The sequence below is a fragment of the Tenebrio molitor genome, chromosome 2, assembly GCF_963966145.1.
Source record: "Tenebrio molitor chromosome 2, icTenMoli1.1, whole genome shotgun sequence".
NCBI classification, from domain to species: Eukaryota; Metazoa; Arthropoda; class Insecta; order Coleoptera; family Tenebrionidae; genus Tenebrio; species Tenebrio molitor.
Genome location: NC_091047.1, coordinates 25731175 through 25749616, shown reverse-complemented (window position 1 = coordinate 25749616; position 18442 = coordinate 25731175). Strand labels below are relative to the sequence as shown.

At 33.0% G+C, this 18442-nt stretch overlaps 2 protein-coding genes across 2 annotated transcripts; both read right to left on the bottom strand.

Annotated features, from left to right (window-relative positions):
• Positions 1-4576: 4576 nt before the first annotated feature.
• LOC138123484 (uncharacterized) lies at positions 4577-5509 on the bottom strand. The gene is made up of 4 exons (XM_069038234.1): positions 5290-5509; positions 5052-5239; positions 4805-4989; positions 4577-4748 (listed from the first exon to the last, which is right to left on the bottom strand). The coding sequence occupies exons 1-4, from the start codon at positions 5452-5454 to the stop codon at positions 4654-4656; spliced, it is 633 nt and encodes a 210-aa protein (XP_068894335.1). The 5' UTR covers positions 5455-5509; the 3' UTR covers positions 4577-4653.
• Positions 5510-15787: 10278 nt separating this feature from the next.
• LOC138124150 (uncharacterized) lies at positions 15788-16821 on the bottom strand. Its single transcript, XM_069039089.1, has 4 exons — positions 16612-16821; positions 16362-16549; positions 16127-16311; positions 15788-16077 (listed from the first exon to the last, which is right to left on the bottom strand). Exons 1-4 carry the CDS (start codon positions 16777-16779, stop codon positions 15983-15985), a joined length of 636 nt encoding a protein of 211 aa, XP_068895190.1. The 5' UTR covers positions 16780-16821; the 3' UTR covers positions 15788-15982.
• Positions 16822-18442: the final 1621 nt, after the last annotated feature.

Here is an 18442-nt window from a genome sequence, read left to right as displayed (position 1 = left end):
AACAAAGGTTTTGGTCACACACCTCAATAAATGGTGAGAGGTCTATTAGAAGAGCCGTTTCACCACTAGTAACATTTTTTGAAAATAAAACATTTATTTTTCTTATTTATTTTCTTTATGACATCTGATTTTTTTTATATGTCATAGTTCATACTCCCTCAGTTATATTTATGATAAATAATATACAGACTACTGTTTCATTTCTATTGCGTACATATACAATAAATGAATAAAATATAATCTTTACTGCTACCTATAATGCAATTTTAAAAGGATTTTATTTAATTAGACGTCAATTGAATTTCATTTTATTGTCTATTCTACTACCTTCTGTCTTACCTAGAAGCAACAGCAAAAACTTTTACGGTAAACCGATACCTGTAAATCGCTATGACAGTATTTGCGCAATCAATTAGGAAATGTAATTTTTTACTGTATTAGGCATGGGATTTTTTATCGAGGCGATAGCCGAGACCAGCATGCCGTGTACGGAAAAAATGGATTCCACAAAAAACGGTATGAAATCGGGTGATCTCGCTAGCCAATTTATTGGGCTGTCATATCCTATCCAAGAGTTTGGATATCTTTCATTAAGTACTTGTTGGACATGTCTTGAATAATACAATCAAGCACCACATGTACTCGTAGAAACCAGGAATGTGCCAACAATTATTGCAGTGGCGCATCATCTAAATGCTCAGGAAAATTTTCGTAAGAAAATACGTATAAACTTTGGCATTTAATTTTCAAAATTCAAACGAACAAAACAAAAAGTCCACACCTATGATGTTGAAAGGCATTAAGATAAATTACGAATTATTTTACTATGTATTATGTTGTTTCAGCCAAAGAGCAAAGACGTTTGTGACGCTGTCTGTGTTCTCCCAGGTAATTATAAATTACTATTGTAATGGTCGGAATAGGTAGAAAGGAAAGAGTTAGTAATTTACAGTCATTTTCAGATTTATACCCCAACCAGAAATTATGTAAATTCAGTCTGGTCCTAATAAAAAGATTTAAATTCTTTTCTTGCACTAAAGTAAAAGTAAATTACATATTTTCTTTAAGAATTCCTTTATAAAAAAAAAACTTATTTTCAAAATTTTTCATTTAGGTAAGTACATAATTTGTTTTAAATTCGTTACAGCGAAGTATATGGTTTTTGTATTTAACGATCGGGAAAACGCGTTCTCGCTGATGCAGCCTTTTACAAAATTCATTATTTGTTCCTTGGAGTTCATTGTCGAAGAGGCTCCGCCGGTGTCCGTTGTACTCAAATGGCTGTAGTTCGGCGCAGAGCACAAAATGAAGCCACGCAACCCATTAATGGAAAATCACTGACAAGAGACTGACGGGTGAAAATAGTTTCTCGTAACTCTGATGACACCACTTGTTTTTATTCTTGAAGATATTATTGCAGACTTGATCCAAAAGTTTCATGAGGATTTGCGGGAGGTAAATTTAACAAGGTAGACAATTTAAATCTTTTTAAGGTCAGATAGTTCGTATCTCAAATTCTTTAATGCCGATTCATGTCCACACATTTATTTATTCAACTTATTCGCTTATCTATTAGTCAAATTTCGATTCACTGTACAATCCGTGTACAAAGAGTGCACCTCGAACCCCATACTCAAAGATAAAATTAACTTTTAAATTAATTCTTATCATTTAAGGCACCTGATAGAATTAAAATTAGAATTAAAATTTGTGGACAAGAATTAAGTGAGCATGTTTCGACACAAATGAAAACTCAGTACATTGAGAAAACTTGTATAAAAATGAAGAATTAAAGAGTAAAAGATGAACAACAATTTTTAAAAAATTGCGGGACCAATTAAATTCAATTTTTCTATAATTCATTAAAAAAATTGGTATTCACGCACAGCACATAAGCTCTTCTGTTTTTCACTTCACACACTGCTTTCAATTAGTTACCGAGCAACATGGTCACTGCGTTGATACTTCAGATTTCCTTCAAAAATTTGAATTTTAAAATTTAGTTTTGAAAAGAATTATCGAAAAAATATTGTTTATATTTCGTGCTTGGAGATCTTTTTTGTGCATTCAAAGGTTTTTACTGCTTCGACCTGCGTCTCGGCGTAAAGACATTTTCATGCACAAAAAACACTCACTTTACGCACTTAATATAAAAATAACTATTATTTTATCTATTTTTTTTTAAATATTGTATCTAAAAAACAACCCAGAGTTTCTTGTTACTATATTTTTTAATAATATGAAAAAAGCTAAAGCTGTGAATATCTTCTGAAAGTAATCTACAATTGTCCAGAAGAAAGTCATTGCAAGGAAGATCAGACTAAATATGATTTTGACATTCATAGATTAAAAATTCAGTAAATTTCTAGCAAAATCGACGTAAAGCGAAATAACTGCCGCGTAAATTATTTCAATTATTTACGATTAATAATAATTATTAAATAATGATGCATTGAATGATTTTTAAGATTTTGCAATTTTAGTGTCACTTTTCTCAATAACGCTAACAAAGCAAGAAAATTTTAAATTCCTCATCTAACCTAGACTAATTAATTAATTGTATGTTTATATTTAATGATAAGAATGTTTACTTGTCCCACGTACTTTCTAATCAGCTTATCATATATAAATTAATTTTTGATTGAAATCAGTTTTCGAACCTTGATGCCATTTTAACTTTGTCTAAACATTAAATCTAGTCGTTAACCACTATTAAATGATTATCATTTCAAATTTTTAAATGTCATCAACCAAAATAAAAATCAAACAAGTGTTTTATCTAATTCAAAGATCCATAAAAGTCTAGACAAACCCGGTTTTGTTTGTTTTTATTTTTATTATTATTAGTTACATAAATATTCCATTTTGCAAAAAATAGCCAAAATGTATTCAACTTTTAAGAGTTTTTGGTATGTTTCCAACCTGCAGTTAGGAATTTCATCATTAGAATGATGTCAGTTTTGAAAAATATTTTACTTAGATATCAAGTACAATACAATCATGCATCTGGTAAGTGATACCATAAAAATGAAATTACAAGTGAAGTGCCTGCTTCCAGAGATCAATCTCTTGTGGCACTTATAAAGCGATTTTTTTTTATTAGAGTTCTATTATTACCAGTTTTACAAAATTGATGAATGTATGCGATACAAAAAAAAAAAAAACAAGCAAAATAGGTTTTTTTGTTCGACACTGTCAGAATTTGAGAATTTTCTCCAGTGTCAACTTGTCAAAATGAAACGTCACGCTAATTTTAAAGATTGAAGCGATTTGGAGCCTTTAAGGGGCTCGTCGAACAAAAAAACGTTGTATTTAACTCGTTCGTCTGTAAATTGGCACTCATTAAATAAACTACCATTGTTTTATTTTTTATTACAATTTAAAAAAAAGTAGTAATTTTAATCATTCATAATTTTTTTTCTACGACAGTAAAAAATAGTTATTTGTGTATCAAGGCCAAAAAGTGCATACTTTTTGTCCGAATCTGTGTCTTCTAGTCGAGGCGCAGCCGGTACTTGAAAACAGGCGAGGACCAAAGGCACTTTTTGGTCGAAGTCCACATACAAATTTTTAGCCTTAGTCTTTTTTTTTTCATTATACAGGATCGAAGTAGGAAAACTGAATGTAAAATTTATGGTAGCCGCTCCACATAAAAAAACATCAAAATGATGTGAATAAGTGAGTACACACGGGAGTTAAATTGGGTGCAAAACAACTCAATATTTCTGTGTTTACTGAAAAAATTAAGAAATATACAGGGTGTTTCAAAACTGCCGCCAAAACTTTGCAGAACATGATAAAAAAATATGCTACACTCAACAATAAATTATTTAAAAAAATTGTTTTTGTACGTCTCTTGAAGATAATTAGTTGCAAAGGCTGGAACAAAACGATCGTGTATCTAAACACTCTATTTCATATTATTTTAAAATAGGCATATGGAAATAACTGCCATATTCCATTAAAAAAAACCTTCTTTTACCAAGCTTCCTAAATGCTCGTTTTATTTAATTTTATTTTTTTGGCAGCATTGAATTTACCTTACAATTTGCATTGTATAGATTGCTACGCTACAATAAAATGGTTGCTGTGATTACTGCTGCTTATTATCATATTCAGAACATCTTCTGTACAATGTTGCTACTATTTAATAATTTAAATCTCTGTAAAACTACGCAATTTACTTCACTTTAGAGGCCCAGGTGTGTGGATTTTCTTTCTTTCAGATCAGTCTTAGGTAGTTCCTTTGAAATGTTTACAAAAGTAAAAATAATAACATTTCGAAAGAGCGATCAAATTAATTTGTAATCTAGTTATCCATGAATCCGAAATCGTATGTCGTTACTTGATTTCCACGCTCAAAAAAACACAGCTTGAAACACAGGTGTCGACATATCAATCGCAAAAGACATACGATTCAAATCCATGGAGGACTCGATTATAAATTAAATTGATCGCTCGACATTATTAATTTTTAAATTTGTAACCACAGAAATATTTTATCAATTAAGCCAACTTAGAAATATTTTAACTTGGTTGAAACACAACTTACTTCCTATCGTTTAAAAAACAAAAATGTTTTATAAAAATATTTATTCCTTATTAATATAATAAAATAATACCCGTATTTGTTAGAGAGAATTAAATAACAAATTATACAATTTTTATATCAGCACATGATCGGAATGTTTCTTGGGGCCCGCACCCATCTCCAAAGGTTCCATCGTCGCACTGTCCCCAGGAATTACCTGAAAACCGAGATTTTCTTTATAATTCATCTTTCAAAATGGTGTTCAACACTTACCAGCAGTGTAGTGCCAACGAAGGACACATCGTTCACATTTCAGATCGTACGGTAGAATGACCGAATTATCGATGAACTCTTGTTTAGCACTCACATTGTATTGTGTCGACCCATCGGCTAAAATCAAATTATGGAAACACTCTTCTCCTGGTTCTGGTTGAGTGGGATCTTCCAACACGCATATGCTGTATCAAAAAAAAGAAAATAGTAATAAGAACAATTCTTTTGCAGGCAATTTCTTCATTACCTGTAGACGAAGTGACCAAGATGGTTGCTGGTTAGCTGAACCGAAACGTTGATTTTGCTGCCGGATTCGTAGGTACGAACCACCACCCCTTGCCCATATTTACCAGTGTTCTCGTTTGACTGTGGATGTGCTTCATCGTACCTGTCTCCACACACTCCGCAGCTACCATTCAACAAGTCCCATTGTATCTGTAAAAGTTTGTAAGATTTCGTTCAAAAAATGTCGTGGTGGTATTTACAGCTCTTCCTCCGCAGAAGTTCTGGTTGTCGTCGTAGTTGATGGGGCTGCTGTTGTAGAATCGCCAGAGAGAGCTTCTGTTGGGGGGATCCAACATCATCCCGTGACCCAAAACGTGCCTGACACACACGTACAGGAAAGCAACGGTTAGTGTTTTAGCCAACATCTTGAAGTTGTGGAAGGAGTAGTGGAGGTTTTCTCAAATGAATCACGATCTGAACTGAATCTTGTCTTTTATAGGTCTTCTAATACTTGAAAGGGTGATAAGATATTGAGAAAATCTGGACAAATCGATTGAAATGTCACTCAAAACTTTAGATTTTATCGACAAGAATCGTCAAGTAATTCTAATTAAAGAGACTTAAGTTTATGACTCTCAAAATTGACAGAATCTAATGAAAAATAAAATAATTAATTTACATCTAGGGTCAGATGATCTAATTTTCTGTGAAAAGATTACAATTTACATCGTTGTTTAGGGGGGACGTTTTTTACTTTTCTGATAAATTACGCAATAACAGCAGCTGAGAGCGTGCAATAGAAATTACGACCAAATAGCAATTGAATGACTCAACAAAATTACAAAAAAAAACACCTGCTAGTTGTAGGACCCTAAAATTACAAGTAAAAAAAATGAACAGAAATGTTCTGAAACTACATAGAATTATTATTGAAGCTAATAACTGGAACGTCGGTTAATTGTTTACATTCTACTTTAAAATTTGATAACCCAAAAACTTGGTTTTCTTATTATCGATAAAACTATTTCTTAATCCAATGCGCTGCGGGTGAAAATATAAAATGTGTTATCGTATTTCTAAAACTGAAAACATTAAACGGCAGCTTATCAGACGTTTGTGGGGTTTAAAGTTTATTAAGAAAAATATTGAAAATATGTCAAGGATCAAATCATTAAATAATATTTTATTAGTTGAATTCTCATAATTTTGTGTCGAAAATTAGTGCATTAAATCCCAAACATTGGCAATAATGAAAACGTTTTCTTGGTCGTTGAGCCCTTCAAAATAAACTGGGAGAGGGGAACTTTATTTGGGATTCTTCATGTCCATGCTCTGACTTCATCTTCATCTTTTCTTTTTTTAATGGTAAGTACAAATACAAATTTGGATATATTAGCAAAATGTAATTTATATCCATGTATTAGGTACGATCTTTGGAGTGATGTTTTAGATATAGAAACAGGGTGGAAGTAAGACCAAATTTTGGACTAACCTTCCTCAAAAAAATCTTTAATAAGAAACCTACTCAGATGTTTGAATTTGGATATTTCTGTATCAACAATAGTTATTTGTACCTACAACTAGTTATGAAAGTCAAACTTTTTTTCATGAATTTGCAGTTTGATTAACGAGGGTGTAGCCCGAGTGAATCAAGCAAATAAATGAAAAAAAATTACTTTTATAACGTGTTGTACACACTATTTTTTGCATATCGATGTAAGTTGAGAAATTTGGTCTACAATTATTTATGAAAAATTACAAACAAAAAATAGACAATCATCTCCAAGGAGATGGAATAAAATGGTGCAAAAAAGTACTACTGTCACTACGATTTTTCGTGTAAAAAAGTGTCACTTTTATTACGATATGCAAAAAAGTAAAGCCCTCAAATGCACATTTTTGAAATTAAAATAGCTTAATCCAATAAAAACCAACAAAGTAAAAAGTCTAATAGGATGTGCAGGCCAAGCTTTGCATCGATCTAGTAGGTTTTTCTACTTCAATAAATATGTATTAGAGACTTTTTTGTAGTTGTTTTAGTTTTAAAGAATGTTTTGTGTTGGCAAAAAATTAACGTTTCTTTAAAAAATTAAAATGACCTGTCCAAATTGTATTCAAAAAGGTCAACCGGAAAGAAAATACTTCCATTATACCTTTGTGTTCACTGAATAGATTAGAGAACTGAAACAAAATTAGCCAATCATAAAATAAGTACCAAATTTATATTTGTATTAATAACAATTTATTTTTCTATGACATGCCCAGAAACGACTTTCTTCTCGCAAAATAGTGAGGAAAGTGGGTTTTTGCTCTCTAGAGAGAGGTTTTTTTTTAACGTTTTATTGTCATTTTGATTACAAAATACTCTTTTAAATATTGCTACAAAGAAATTAGAGACTATTATAGATATTTACGAAACAAGTGCGGGAAGACGATGTTCCCGCATGAGCGCATTTTATAAAGCATGAGCGACGAAGAAGCGAGTGCCTTTAATTAATGCGCGAATGAGCGGAAGATGTCCTCACGCAAGTGGTTCGTACAATATTTTTTATATTTTTTAAATTAAAAATTTTTGTTTTAATACATTAAACATAAAACCAAGTAGGTTATATTTGAAACAATTGCTTCACTGGACATTTCAATTTTTGCAATTTTCAACAATTTTCAACGATTATAAATTTTTCCCTAATTTTTTAATGGAGGAAAATCCAGGGAAGTTGTATTTTATGCCTTAAATGCCTTAAATGACCAGTGTTTTTTGCAATTTTTACATTCGAGTCGATCGGGAAACACTCGTTGCCTTGGATGTTGGAAGCGTCGCTTTCAAGGCTGAGTACAAAAAGTATTATAAGACATTTATTGACCAAAATTTGAAATTATTAAATTTAAGTTTAAGTGTTATCGTTAAATATTATCAATTTAATTAATTTTTCTTTGTTTAAGTACGGTTCACATATTATCACAGACATCAATATTATTTGACTAATATTTATCATCATCATCTTATATATTTCATTGGGAGTTACAAGGATCATTTCAACAAGCATAATACTTCTATCTACATTCTATCTACAACATTTGCAATTACTGATTAATTTTTGTTCCACCATTTTAAATGTAATTTTAATCATTACAAAACTATATGTTACCATCGGTGAACATTAAAACCTGGGACATCCAAAAATTTTTCATTGTGTATCAATCTTTCGCTTTATCCCAAATTGGCAGTTTAACTATTGTCACACTGACATCAGTCTTTGCAATCAATTCTTACCCCGTCGAGTTTCAATGTTTTTTTGTTACTTACCTGTTCTGACCACCAAAAAACCGATTCTGTGAATAATTACCAACTATTTAATTGGGAAAACAAACAATATCATTCAATAGGAAACAAACTGAACTTGATGGTTTTGACAAATAAACGTCATTCACCCCGTCATAATTTTTTTAGTATACTGTGCTGGTAGTAGGTGTCTACTGCCTTGACGATGAGTCCGGTAGACACATGTTTATGGTCTAGTCCGTTTTACGAGTACTTTCTACGGCGGCCGGTAGCAAATGTCAAATAATTTGTCAGATTTACACATGTTTATGGTCTAGTCCGTTTTACTTTCTACGGCGGCCGGTAGCAAATGTCAAAAAATTTGTCAGATTTATTGGATTTTATTTATATAAAAATTAAATGTACAATTACTTATATCATTGAAATGGTTTTCTAAAGGCAAGCATTACCCTTTGATCAATCCAAACAACTTTATTTCGTATTCTCCAATTGTAGAACAACTTGTACTCTGTCAAATATCTTCCCGATGATTTTTGGAGCAATAAGTTTGATCGCGCACTATCTACCTTTTCCAAAAGGTGGTCTGGGAAGAAAACTTGACTTTTGCTTCGGTTCGGTTGTGAGAATTCATTTTATTAAAGGAAGTTAGCGCAAATGAAAGAAATCACATGAAATACTTCGACAGACTGAATTTTGATGAATCGTTTGTTATCATAGTAACAAGGCATAGCAATCTTTTTCAGAGCCAAATTTTTTTATTTAAATTTACTTTCTTTTAAATAATTGTCTCAGTATACTAAAAAATCTTGTACGTCGCACGACCGGTAGACGCATTATGGCCTCGCTAGTTTATTCACTAGCTCGTCCATAAAAACGTTACTACCGGTCTTGTAACGTAAATAGCTATTATAACCTTTTGTTAAAAACGAAATTAACCAATTTTGTAATTTTTGACTTTATAGAACTGTCATCTTGTCCCAGCTTTTAATGTCCACCGATGGTACGGTCGGTGGACAAATAAAACTGGGACACTTAAAATTTAATCTATGTAAATCAGACCATTGAATTGTCAATATATTTGTCAGTATCTATAGAATATGTCATACGAAAGTTAACCTATTTGTGACAAAGCCGTATTTAAACGATGCAAATTTGTAAATTTTGACTTATATGATTGTCATTTTTGTCCCAGTTTTATTTGTCCATCGACTGTACATCAGAAGTTAGAAATATAACCATCAGTTTAGCAACAGGTAGCTTCAATTGTACGGTGACATTTGGATTCAAATTCCTAACGGCATTGCAGCAAATTGTAAATTTGATGGGCAAAACAGAAGTTGTTTAATGTCAGAAAAATTAGATATCAGCGTCCGTTAGAGCACAGGCGTCGGAATAGTGAAAAAAGTCAGGACAAAAAGTATAATTACCCTTATTTTGCAATTTTATTCTACATCGTTATAATAAATGCTTATATCAGTTCGGGTACGTCATAATTACATAACATTTTTGATTTACAGTGCAAAAATTTCCGATAATAATGCGGAATCTGGAAAAGTGCCCCGAATGCTTGCAGCGTTTCCACGTTGAATGGCAAGGGAAATCCCCTCGAAAAGGAATTTCTTAGATTTTGAATCCCCTGATTCCGCGATAAGTCGGTTTCCGATGACATTAATTAAATCGATGGTTTCTTTGCACCAAGGGCCTAAGGTTTCAAAGGCTAAACCTTTAAATATGTAGTTTGACGAAATAATTGAACTATGTTTGCTATGTTTGCGTTTGGAAGCCATTTCAGCGGCAAACGTGAGACTTCAGATGTTTTCAATACGTAACTGTCTGCAAGTGTATCTACAACAGTAACGTCCCAAACCAAAGATTGATCTTTAATCCACGGTACTAAAGTCAACCCATCAGGGCCTTTTCTGTCATTCCGAGACAGTCCGTTTGGTTCTAAAGTTGAATTAACCTGAATAGAAGTCAAAGACCGGTTGATAATAGAATTAATTTCAGTGTGTCTTGAAAATCTACCACTGCTTTTGGAACAACTTAGACCATGAATGCCAATTTCGTCAACTTTCGCACTGCATTTGCAAATAAATGAGGTGTACAAAGTTTACAACTCAATCTTAAAACAATACAAACTTGGAAGGAAGAGTACCAATATTAGGAGAAGGTATTGCATGTAACCAAGATCCTGATTCTCTGCATTGCAAAGCCTTAAAACAAGCCAAGTCTCTAGGTGAATTAAAGATTAAGTCATTGGCAATTATTCGTTTGATGTTGATATTATCCAAATTCTTCTGAAATTGTGGAATTGTTCGTCTTTCGTTCTTTTCTACATCCCAGACTGCTAAAGCTTCAACATAATGGTGAATTATCCTTTGAATTTAGTAATTGAGAAACAAGGTTTTTAACACCATGAACTGAAGACAGGGAAGCAGGGAGGCAAATATCAGAAATGCGGCGAATTCCCAGTCCACCAAATCTAATCGGTAAAGTGGACTGACACCTTTGTAAATCAGTTAAACGGAAATTAAATATTCTTTCTAAAGAAGACTTTAAAGAAGAATCAATGGAATTAACATAATTAGAAAATTTCCAAAATGGAGTTGTTCTTAATAAAAAATTAAATTTTGGTATGAAAAGACAGTTCTTGATTAAAGTATAAGCCACGTGTCTGCTAAGAAATGAAATTCAGCTTTATTTAAAAGATTTTCAACTGTAATTATAGTTTTTTCGACAGTGTTTTTGAAGCCTTGGTCAAAGATTGGAGAGCCTAAAAGAGATAAACTTCCTCGGTCACAAATTTTAATTTTAAATAATTGCTTTCAATCCGAATCAAGTGGGCACATGCGTTTTTCCAAATAAGTAAATATTTTCATTTTTCATCCTTCGCGGAGATAAAAATTATTTAGATAACTATTTTTGAAGTCATTGAATTCATATTCTAAATTCGTTACAAGCATTTTCGACTTTTTTTTTTAGGAATCAATTTTGAATTTCATAATTTGAATATTCGCTCAACTATCAGGAGTAGCGCTAGAAGCGTCGAAAATTGTTTAATATTGATATATGTTGTTTCCATGGAAATTAATTCTTCTAAATTTCACAAGACAAAACCAGTCGAAAAATCGAACAATCCGTGGGTTAGTGTAATTTGTGAAAATTTAAATGCGAATAGCAAACCAACCACAAAAACTTTTTAGACACCAGTGACATTTCGAATCACTATTAAACAATACAACTTTATGAACATTCGTTATCATTATTTACGAAATAATTATTGAAAGTACAATTATTATAAATTCTTGTTATCATGATTGGAAAACGGTGAGAATGCTGATTTACAATATTGTTGCTACGTTTTATACTTTCTGTCATTTTGCTGTGGTGTTCTTGGTCTTGGTTCGCTAGAATGTCTGCCTAATCAGTTTAATCAGTTGTTCTTCACCAATTCCAGTTTACTTTATTAGAACTGTACTACGGTGGGGATGATTTGAAATATTAGTTTTTGTATTTATTGTTTTGCTTTTTCAGATGTCTGTTTTTTTTATAGTAGTTATATCTGAAGTTCCTTTTGACAGCAGCAATTTGAATAATTTGACAGATTATTTTTACTGGCATTAGAGATTAATCGTTCTATACCTGCACAATGTTGCACTTCTCTGTATTGGTTTTTAGAGAAAATGGGATTGTGATATATGTATTATTCCAGTTGGGTTACCTTCGTTATTTATTTCATTTTGAAAATATGTAATTAACCACGAGGGAAGTTTGTCTATTTTCCATGCTAGTTCCAAAGCAGCGAAATAAAATAGTTGCAGACCTGCTGGATCGTCTGCTTTCCATAAACTTATTATATTTCTTTGTTCGTCTAAAAACAATGCTTTAGTATTAATATTGAAATAACGGGGTTTGCTTATAGCATGCGTCTGTTTCAGTTACAAAGCCTCGAAATGTTTTGAAAATAATTCTCCAAAAAAATTAAAACTAATGCCCTAATCCTTGTAAAACTTTCCCTGTAAACTCTTTGTAGCATTACTCCATACTTCATGAAGTATTTCTTAATGTAAATTTTGCTTTTTTCTGTTTAAAGATTTGTTTTTTGCTAGTGTTTTCGTGAGTCACCTCGAGAGGCTCATTTGTAACAGTTTTTCTTCCGTTATTTTATTAAACAACTGTCACCAGATGAGAAGCAGCTGATTTAAGAGACTCGTCCCTTAATTTTAATAGATTATTATTACATACATCTGTCAAATAACTTCACTCCACCAATCACTCAATTCCATTTGATTACTTTCAACCAATCTCAAACCACTTGCATCGATAACGTTTCTTACATGACATTTTTTGCCACTTATCGGTAATTATGTACCACTTATTATCCATCTTTGTTTTTGTTTTTTCAATTTCCTCCTTCACCGCTTGTACCGGATAATTCCAACATCCTTGTGTGTATCCTTGCGTATTAATGATTATTATTATATATTGTTCCTGGAAATTTGCACTCACACTCGTGTACTATTGCGAGCATGGAATTTCGGGCAGCAATTTATTTTAAAAAACCCAATGTAGTCTAAGTTTTATTGTCATAAATGTCATAATAATTAATTTTGAAGGAATTTCAAAATAAACTGTCACAATTATGCACAATTATTTTACATTTTAGTTATTGATTTCCAAAGTTTAATAAAAAAGACGGTTAAGTTTTCAGAAAATCACGTCTAAGCACTTGCAGCTTTTCAGAATTGACGAATGCAATTTGCAAAATGATATGAGGCAATAGTAGATATTAAAATGAGGTTATTAATACGTCTAGCACCTAAAGCCTATTTTACATTTTATATCAGTCAAATTTCAAGTCTGCCCGAAATTCCGTGCTCCCAATAGTACATTTTCATCGCAACAAGTGATCATTCATATCCCTGTCAGAATTACCGATAAAAAAGAATGAACACAATTTATTATTGCTAAAAACTCCACGTAAGGTATTATCAATTGTAACTGATTTGGATTCATCAAATGTAATTAATTGTGAAATATACTTCCACCAAAATTTTGCATGTAGCCAAATTTGTCTAAAATTCAAGATACCAAATATACAGTGGCGGCAACAGTATGGAATAAATTTATTAAAAATTAAACACAATTTTTTTCAAAAAAATGTTTGGACGGGTCAATTTTATAAAAAAAAAATAGATATTTATTCATTACGGGAGATATGAACATGATTTTTCTGAGGTTGACGTGGTTATAATCCGAGGGCCTTTGGCCCGAGTCAACCGAGGGGTAAAACATGAATATCTCCCGTGGTGCATACAATATTTTATTTTTTAGTCTCTGTACTTAAAAGTTAAAATTTTATTAAAAATATTTAGCAGAGAAGATTGCGTGAATATGTGGTTGCTATAGTTTCGTTCTCATGAGTTTGTTGTCAACAATGTGGAGCGCGAAAAAATTTGACAAATCCCAAGGGAGATATGAGTTGTTTTTCACAATCTGTATCTATGACGAAAAGAAACAATATCGTGTTACTAAAAAATAAACATGTTTTAGTACCAAATAAAATTCCAAGCAGTCATTTGTTTTCGAGTGATGACGTCATCGATATTTTTTTAAATGGAAATCCCCTATTTTTTTCTTGATTTTGATAGCCCCTGTAGTGACCCAGTTTAAAATTTTAAATTTAAATTCCCGGTACCGCAACAATAGCACGCCAAATGTGAAGGTACTAGCGGCTAGGCTAAGAACTAAGGGATGGGGTTGGCAACACTGGAGAGAGCGGAAATAGAGCGGGGGTGAAGCGGTTCGCGCGCGATGGCCGAGAGGGTAGTTCACTTCTGTTTGGTTTTGCGAAACACACCGTGCGAAGAGCGATCCATATTTCAAAATTTGTAAGTTAAATCTGAATTAATTACACTACCGACAGTCCCGAGTATATCTTTTGTGTCCCCGTGAGGAATCCGACGTTTTAATCCACCCCGGGTAATTGGGACCAGGACCACGTGGTAAGGGTATGTTGTAGATACCATTTTGTTGCATGCTGTTCTTTCTCCCGGAAGAGGTAATTTTCAGGCAAACCGTTAATTTCGAAAATTAGTAGCCGTCGTTCGAATGACATTTTTTTAACGGCACTCGATCCGCCATTTTTAGTTATTTAGCATTGCCAGCGATTATCGTATTCGTTATTTATGTTGCTTACTTATATTTGTGACATTTAAAGCATTTTTATTTTGTCGTTGTTTAACGTTGCGCTTTGTTCTTTTTATTTGATCATTGTTTAATGTTGCGCTTTGTTTTGTTTATTTTATTATTGTTTAATGTTGCGCTTTGTTTTGTTTATTTTATCATTGCTTAATGTTGCGCTTTGTTTTGTTGAATTAGGTATATCACCGTTTAATGTTACGCTTTGTTATATTGAATTAAACTCGGGTTTTCTTTGTGTTGTTGCTAAGCACCGTTAGATTTCGGATGAGTTAAAGTTAAGTTGTAAGTACGACACTATGGGAGTTAGGTGACATTCAGGTCGTGGGGTTGTCTAGTAAATTTCTGTGGAGGCCACGGTTAGTTAGGGACGTTAGCGGAGGCGGACCTAAGCCCTGCTCGATGCGGCTCCGGGATGTTGACGCGAACCTCCGTCGCGGTTCTAGGGACCTCGTGGTTTGTCGGCACCCGGTTGGTTGGTTGCTGATCCTACAGCCCCGAACGCTTTATCACTCTTTCTTGGGCGGTAAAATAGTTCGACGTTCATTTACCCGAGTATCTAGAAACGTCGCTGGTCTCAAGCCGATTCAGATCATTCTTCTGAGTCCCCTCGAGGCCGAGAGTTTGTTGCCTCCAGCTCTAAGCTCCTGCCGGCGTACCTTGACCGCGTAGTTACTAATTAAACTTGGAATTGTCATAACTCGAATTATAAAATATGAGTAATACCTGGGATACGGTTTTGGAGAGGGTTTCTATCCGTCCCTGTCTGTGATAACGGCATTATACATTTGTTACTGTTTTTTTTTGCAACTTTTAACTCATCATTTTTGTTGTCATGTACCCATTCTGTTTGTTTTAAATGTTGCTGTATTAATATTGTTGTTTGTTTTTGCAATGGCCTCAGCTAGTTAATTTATTTTACTCTGTTATACTTGGTCCCCGCTAATTTTGGATTCGTTTCATTTGTTCGCCGAAAATCAACGTTATCACAGGCATTTTTCAATAAAAGGTATTTTGCGTCCCTCACATGTCTGTTTTATTTTGCGGTACTCTTCCAACTGGAACCCTCATCGTTTGCATTCCGAACCTTTTCCGCCAAAAGAATATCACAACGTAGGGCCCCTCTGCTTCGATGACGATCACGACCACATTTGTTTCAGTTTGCACAGGTTCGAATATTTGGCGGAAAGAAGTAATGTACTTGTATTTAGATCATTACACCCTTTTAATTGTCTAAACGACACATAAGGAAATTTAAAAAAAAAAAAATAAGGTTGGAAAAAATAAATTTTATAACTAACAAAAACTAAAATAGAATTTGCATGGCGAGAAATAAATCAAGTACAGTTATATTTTGTTACTATCTTCACAACATACTCATAGTATGTTAATTAATATTTTTAAGGCAGCTTTATTAGAGAATCATAGATTATGAAGTTTTAAAAATTTTTTTTGTAACTGTCGACATCTTAAACTATAGCTACATCTGCACATGTTCTAAATGTCTCTTGTGGTCCACATCCTTTGTCCCAAGTACCATTACCACAATCACCCCAATTGTTTCCTAAAAACAAACCATGACCCACTCATTTTTATTATAACGAAACTCTTACCCGCAGTATATTGCCACCTCAAGACGCACTGTTCACACGTCTTTCCTTCAGGAAGCCGAAGTGCTACCTTAACTTCACTTTCATTAGCAACCACGTTGTACTGAGAAGATCCATCTGCTAAAGGCAACACTTTGAAACAATCTTCTCCACTTTCAGGAGCATTAGAATTTGTAATTTCACACAAACTGGAACAACACAAAATCATTAAAATGTTATTGCAATATTGAATAACTACCTGAATTGGAAATTTCCTAGATGATTTTTTGTAAGTAAAACCTCCACGTCGATAACGCTTCCAGCTTTGTAAGTTCGAACAATTTTTCCTTGCCCAAATTTACCAGTATTCTCGTTGTCTTGAGGGTGAGCATCTGTATAAGAGTCACCACAGACTCCACATTTACCACCGTTGAGACTCCACTGGACCTGAAACATTGTCAGCCATTCTTTCAATAACTTGAGATGTTTGTCTAATAGAGTAATCTTACATATGAACCTCCACAGAAATTTTGATTATCTTGATAGTTAGGTGTTGCAGTTTGGTCAAATCTCCACAAAGAGCTTCGATTTGGTGGTTCCAACATCATACCATGGCCAGCAATTTCAGTCAGCAAAATGCTGAATATCACAGTGGTAAATAAAAATAGTACAGTCATTTTGACACAGAGGTACTACTACTGAACAGAATCAATTTTCTTTTCTCCGGTCTTTTATATTCATGCTGATAAGATAACCAGGAGAAAATGATGCAAAAAAGTACAATGGAAGTAGGCATCCGACTACCATAAATGATTACCTCTCATAATCTTTTTATAGTTTTATTATTATTTGCTTTTTATTTCCTGTAATCTCTATTTTACAATTAATTATTACAATTAATAAAACTAAACGAATCTCGTTACTCTTCAGAAAGTTATTATTTCTGCTTAATATACTCGTAAAATGATCTCTTATCAATAATATATACTTGTGTTTCACTACAAATCCTAAATGTTCAAACAAAACTTCAATTTGGGATTTTCAGGAATTCATAACAGGACACAATTTTCATTAAAATTGTAAAATCGAGAGTATTTATTGCAACGTTTAGTTAGGGGTAGATTCACGAAACACTGATAATTTGCAAATCGTTAACGAAACGTCAAATACAATGCTTCAACAATATTAGTTGTCATTGTTTTAAATTTGCAATGTCTTGTCGAGCCTTCCGGGTTTCGTGAATGATCCCCTTAGAATTTAATATGGTTTCGGCAAAAATGTAAATGCATCTTAACCAATTGATTCTGACTTTAGCCATTGGCGTGGCATGAATTCTGTTCTATCATTTTGACAGTAACTACTAATGTGGTTAATACACGGTCCCATCGCAGTAGGCGTTGGTGACGTAGTTGAATGTGCCGCAAGCTTTATAACATGAGTGAGACTAGTATCGCCGATAGCTGGCGCTACCGACGGTAATGGAAATCTGTCTACATCCAAAATTTGTGTGGGTTTTCAACGCCAACTGCGATGGGACATCTTTTTTTTTAATTGTAACTGCAGCAAAAGAAAATAAATGTCCAATTTTTTTTTTTGTAATACGCTTGTAGATAAAATAGTTCTATATATCACTCAGAGTAGAAGGTCTTTTTGTGCTTCGCCCTGTTGCCGACCTCGACTTCGTCTCGGTCTTCAATCTCTGAGCTTAGCACAAAAAAACTCAATTCTACTCTTATTGATATAATTTACTATTATTTGAATGGAGCTACAATAGTTATGCGTGCAACATACATATGAATACCTACAGCAATACTTGTTTATAAGTTTAAGCACAAGAACAACGTATGATGCATGGAACAAGTGCTCTATTCAGAGGTTGCACGTAGTATTTTTGGCAACATCATTGTCTCTGTAAGACAATATTAATAATGAATAAACCTTGAAACCATAAATCAGGTAGTAGTTATCTTCTACTACCGTTGCCTAACTTTACTAACTCTCTAAAAGTAAACATTGAGGTGTGCAATAATAATTTATGGAACAAGTGCATAAAGTAGTACTTTCTTTCACAATTGAGAGGTTTGAAAATATTTTACGTTTTTAATGGTGATGCAAAAGCTTCAAAGTTAAACTTTATTATATTTTGAAAGTAGGTAATTGTTGTTTTTTGAAATTTTAGCAGTTTTCCTGTACAAACTGTATCAAATTATCATCATAGATATATTGTATTATTACTATTTTATGTCACTCAGGATGAATTGAAAATTTTGGAAAAAAGTACATCAACAACAGACAGAAAAATTTATTATTTTATAGTTAGGTGCGTTATAATCTATTACT

Bases quoted from the DNA above. Each gene is read 5' to 3' on its own strand.
- LOC138123484 (XM_069038234.1), bottom strand. From the start codon at position 5,454: ATGTTGGCTAAAACACTAACCGTTGCTTTCCTGTACGTGTGTGTCAGG. The intron at 4,990-5,051 runs GTAATGAAGAAA...TTTTTGATACAG, and splicing joins CTTGGTCACTTCGTCTACAG to CATATGCGTGTTGGAAGATC. The intron at 4,749-4,804 runs GTAAGTGTTGAA...CTCGGTTTTCAG, and splicing joins TCGTTGGCACTACACTGCTG to GTAATTCCTGGGGACAGTGC.
- LOC138124150 (XM_069039089.1), bottom strand. From the start codon at position 16,779: ATGACTGTACTATTTTTATTTACCACTGTGATATTCAGCATTTTGCTG. The intron at 16,550-16,611 runs GTAAGATTACTC...ACAATGTTTCAG, and splicing joins ATTTCTGTGGAGGTTCATAT to GTCCAGTGGAGTCTCAACGG. The intron at 16,312-16,361 runs GTAGTTATTCAA...GTGTTGTTCCAG, and splicing joins CTAGGAAATTTCCAATTCAG to TTTGTGTGAAATTACAAATT.